This window comes from Austrofundulus limnaeus, unplaced genomic scaffold, assembly GCF_001266775.1.
Source record: "Austrofundulus limnaeus strain Quisiro unplaced genomic scaffold, Austrofundulus_limnaeus-1.0 Scaffold96, whole genome shotgun sequence".
NCBI lineage: Eukaryota > Metazoa > Chordata > Actinopteri > Cyprinodontiformes > Rivulidae > Austrofundulus > Austrofundulus limnaeus.
The window spans coordinates 249685-254840 of record NW_013952498.1 but is presented as its reverse complement, the minus strand read 5'-3'; the positions used below and the strand labels follow the sequence as shown (position 1 = coordinate 254840).

Here is a 5156-nt window from a genome sequence, read left to right as displayed (position 1 = left end):
GTGTGTGTGTGTGTGTGTGTGTGTGTGTGTGTGTTCTGTCTGCAGGTTTGGAGGTCGTTCCATAAGGGTTCTGGTCCACTCCTGCACTGCAGCATCATGATGAGCCTGCTGAAGCCACCGGCTGTTTACCGCCACATCCAGATGGGGCTTCTGGACTCTGTTACCATGGTAACCCTGTAATCCCAGTTTGTCACCCCGGCGGTCAGGTTCTAGAAAATCAAGCGGCCCAGCTTTAATTTGCTGCCATGGCAATGCTGTGGAGACGCCTGTAAAATCACAAGCCTGTTGCTATGGTGACTCTGTAGCGAGCGGCTGTCGCCATGGGAACAACCAGGATGTTCCGCATTTTCGTGGTCCTGGGCTCAGTCTTCATGATCCTCCTGATCATCATCTACTGGGACGACGTCGGAGCCTCCCACTTCTACCAGCATGCCCCTGTGTCGCCGGGCCCCAAAGCCCCGCACCCCCCTCCCCAGCCCAACCCTCAGACTTCTCGGACCCCGTCCTTTCTGAACGACATCGATGCCTTTGTCAACCAGTTCCTGGAGCCGGGGACGGGGGAGCCCACGGACATGGTCCCCGCTGACGCGAGCAACCAGTCGGAGAAGGAGGAGCGGTACATTCCCCGGAGGGAGTGGAAGATTCACCTGAGTCCGATTGCAGCAGAGCTCCGTGACAGACAGGTTRGTCTGAATTCATGAGTGGTGTGTTGGTTCCTGCTGGGGTTTTAAAGTCCAAAACCCACCGTCACAAAGATCAGAGGTCTCCTCTGTGTGTCAAAAATGTGTTTGAAGCAGGGCCATTTATAAGGGTGCCCCTGAAGTGCCCCTGTCCTGTCACTCCTCTGGCCTTTGCCTGGGAGCAGTGATGGTGGCTGCAGTTCCACGCCCAAACACTAGAGGTGCTAATGAGTCAAACAGTAAAGTCCAGCATGAATCAAWCTTAGAAGTCTTCTCTTCTTTAAAAGATTTGAACAATTTTGCAAAAATATGTTTCAACTGGCAAACAGCTTCATTTTGTCACACGCTTTGAGAATATTTTATCCATAAAAATGCATGTAACATTAATAAGGACAATTTAAGGTTTTTAATTAAAGGGGCTATGTCATGTAAAATCAACTTTTTTTTTCAGTTTTATATCATGTTATAATGTTATCCTCTCATAAAAAAACATGCCCAGAGTCTTACTTTCACTCATTCACACGTTTGAGAAATCCTGTAGTGTCCTGAGGCAGCAGGCAAGGGAGCAAAACGACAGGTGGGGACTAGAAACGCCCTTTGGGACCATCTCAGCCTCTGGGCTGTGTCTCCAAGCCGAGCTTCCTCATCATGGAGCACCCACACACACACACACACACACACACACACCCCGCTCATGACTCCGGCAGGCTCTCAGCAGCAACAAAGCAAACAACTGGTGAAACTGAGAGTGAAACTGAAACTGTCTGCTGAGCTCCTAACACCACTTCTCACTCAGTGAAGCTCTTTTCAGATTCAAAATACCTAGTTTGAGGAAATGTATTTTCAGATGCCAAGTAAACTGCACCCCCCCCCGCACTGAAATGGGCGGGACCGAAGCGGAAGGTGGTTCTTAAAGAGACAGAGGCCAATTTCATTGCGTTTAGAAGAGGAAGTGATGAGAAGATCAGTTTATTTTCTATTTAAACATAAAAACAGCATTTTAATAACAACTAAAGGTGACTTTATGGTATAGTATTTAAATGTATGCCTGAGAAACACATGATATTGCCCCTTTAACATTACATTACATTACAATTGTTGGAGCATATGTGACCAGTTAAACTTGGCCCCTCTATGAATGTTGTGGCCCCTTGATTGCCCCCTACTCAGAATAATCCTAGATCCGCCACTGATTTGAAGACAGGAATAACATGACCACGAGTTTTATTTACGTCTCTTTGAAACAAGTCAAGTCTCTCCTGTCTGAGGAATGTTTGATTTAACTTGTTGGTAAATTTATAAAATAAAACATTTAGGAGCAGAGGCGGAGACTACTTCAGGAGATCTGCACCAACGACACAATGGCGTTTCCCGGCAAAAACCGCTCATTTGATGACATTCCCAACAAGGAGCTGGATCATCTCATTGTGGACGACAGGCACGGGATCATCTACTGCTARGTTCCAAAGGTACGCAGCGGGCCAAAGCCGCACCGCTCTGCCTGTTGCTCTGCAGTAAAGCCACTCTGTGCTCCTGACTCCAGGTGGCGTGCAGCAACTGGAAGCGCATCATGATCGTCCTCAGCGAGAGCCTGCAGCAGGAGGGCGTCCCTCAGAGAGACCCCRTGGCCATCCCCCCGGAGCTGGTCCACAACAACAGCATGCACTTTACTTTCAACAAGTTCTGGAAACGTTATGGCAAGTTTGCGAGGCACCTCATGAAGGTCTGTTTGGAAAATYTTCATACAATATACAGAAACATGATGCGTGTATTTAAAGTGATCTAAAATGACCACAATTATGTGATGTGTTAATTTTTACACTAAAGCTGAGCTCAGCTGTGACCGTACAGATGCTCTTTGTTGTTGTTTTTTTCTTAGAGGGTTTTGTATTGAAAACACAGTCAGGAAAGAACTTTTCTGGTCACTACCACAACTGAATTTGTCCAAATTAGACTTTAAAGTGCCTGTGACATCAAATTTTTGTAATATATGTGAATGDGTTTTTGGAAAGAGAACACTGATAACATATTGTAAAACAAATTTCARGCTGTTGAGATGAACAGTTTTTGAGATATTTGCATGTGAAGAAACAGGAAGTGATGTCAAAGGGGAAAGTCTGCATGTAAACAGAACGATGCTACAATAATTAGAGCATAATCTGATGTTTCTTTAGATTATTTTGAGTCACTATCAGAGTTGAAGAGTTTAAATAAGATTGTTTCAATAAACAAATACTAGAGTCTCTTTTCTTAAAGAGTTCCCCTTTGATGTCACTTCCTGTTTCACTTTGCTGAACCAAATTCAAGAGAAAATATGGCAGTTATGAGACGAAATGGGTAAAATCATGTGTATTATGCTAATTTTCTTAGATATAAATAAGTTTTCTTTGACTTTTTGTAAAAATTAAAAATCACTGCCCATTCCTAATCCACAGTAGAACCAATACATCCACTTTATTCCTGAGGGTGCTACTGTCYTGCTGTTTCCCCCAGTTTATTTCAGTTTAAACACAGCTAAACTAGAGCTAGAGTTTGTACGTGCCTGTCCTGCAGGATCGCAGGGGTCTCTGGTGCTCAGGTACAGCAGTCATAATGTGGATTTGATACATAGCTTACATGATTCACTGTTTAAACTGAATGCAGTCCCTGTTCTACGTGAACACACACTAAGGAACGTACCAGGGAGAGCACACGGTTTGGTGTCGTTTTCCTCGTATATCTTTTTCTTCCCACGCAGGAGCATCTGGGGCCTGGTGTAAAAAGATACCATGATCACATCTGCCAGCTGTTATCCTACCTTGGTGATATTTGCCTCCAGGTTGGATCAGAACCCCACTGTTCTCAGCCACAAAGCTGTCGCAGAACTAAAATACTCATTGTGAACAGATGTGCACATCTGGCTGCAGATTAGCCAGATCCCTCTGTAAACTGAAGCGTTTCAGTGTGTGTGTTTAGGATCYCTGCGTCCAGGTGCAGCTCAGGATTAATATTTCTCAGTGTTTTGACCACGTTCTGTGTTTGCAGGTGAAGCTGAAGAAGTACACCAAGTTCCTTTTTGTCCGGGACCCGTTCGTGCGTCTCATCTCTGCCTTTAGGAACAAATTTGAAACGCGCAACGAGGACTTCTACCGGCGCTTTGCACAAGTTATGTTGCGTCGCTATGCCAACCAGACAACACCACCTACCTCTGTGGARGAGGCATTCACGTCGGGCATCCGCCCCACTTTCTCCCACTTCATCCAGTACCTCCTGGACCCTCTGACCGAGAAGGACATGCTCTTRAACGAGCACTGGCGGCAGGTGTATCGACTCTGCCACCCGTGCCAGATCCAGTACGACTTTGTGGGCCACCTGGAGACAGCAGAGGAGGACGCTGAGCACCTTCTGCGCCTGCTGCGGGTGGACAATGTCGTGGAATTCCCCACTTCACACAGGAACCTGACAGCCAGCAGCTGGGAGTCTGACTGGTTCAGCACAGTACCCGTCGAGGCACGCAGGAAGCTCTACAAACTCTACGAGCCTGACTTCAGGCTTTTTGGCTACAACAGGCCAGACTGGATCCTCAACGAGTGATRCTCACACAGCTAACAAATAAATAAATAAATAGTTTAAAGTGAGGAAGACATGAAAAACTGAGACACGCTTTTCTCCTGGACTTTGCACACGTGATRCCTCATCCTGTCTTTGTTTAAACTGAATGTGCACAAATTTAATGATGACAGGAAGCACACTGATTATGAGAAGCTGGTGTTCAGCTCAGCTTTTTTTAACTGAAACACACAGAAAGGTCTTTGCTCTTAGTGTCAGTCTGTGCAAACAGGTGTTCATTCATTGTGTTTGACTCCACTCCTCTTGTTGAGTTGTGCCGACCCCCGTGCTTTTATCTCGTGCCATGTGTCCCCACAATCACATAACCTCACCTGTGCTGTTTGTTCGAGCACAAAAAAAATGAGCGGTAGACRGATCAATGTTTGAAAAAAAGCAAACCTCACACAGTGCTTCCCCTTAAAAATGACAACTTCGTAGTTTTCTTCTGCTTGTGGTTTAACTCGTGGTCTCCTTTACCTGCATGGTCTTTGGGACCACCTTTTTGAGTTGGAAGAGACGTACCCTGCAGCTGCAGGAATCTGGACTGCACTCAGGGGGGTCAATATGATGGATCAGTGCGCAGTAACGTGGTTGTTTCATGTCATTTTTGCACACACTTCGTAGCCCCCTGCTCCTGGGAAACCCCTCCCACTGCAGGATATGTCACTGCACAGGTTTTCTTCTTGCTGGACTCTACACTCCGGAAAGTATATACAGGGTTCCCACGGGTCCTTGAAATCCTTGACAGTTTGTGAATTTGGAAAAAATAAATATTTCAAGGCCCTGGAAAGTTTGTAAAAGCAGCCAAAAATTACACTTGTCCTTGAAAGTCCTTGAATGTTTTTTGGGGATTGAAGTTCTCTATTCACACGACTGATTTTCATCATC

At 45.7% G+C, this 5156-nt stretch overlaps 1 protein-coding gene across 1 annotated transcript in view; it reads left to right on the top strand.

The window, feature by feature from the left end:
• Positions 1–4312, top strand: part of LOC106520655 (carbohydrate sulfotransferase 12-like) — a 13427-nt gene extending 9115 nt beyond the window's left edge. Inside the window, 4 exon segments of the mRNA XM_014012862.1 lie at positions 46–683; positions 1997–2149; positions 2224–2403; positions 3705–4312. Of these exon segments, the coding sequence (XP_013868316.1) occupies positions 321–683; positions 1997–2149; positions 2224–2403; positions 3705–4253 (1245 nt within the window). The 5' untranslated portion in view covers positions 46–320 and the 3' untranslated portion in view covers positions 4254–4312.
• Positions 4313–5156: the final 844 nt, after the last annotated feature.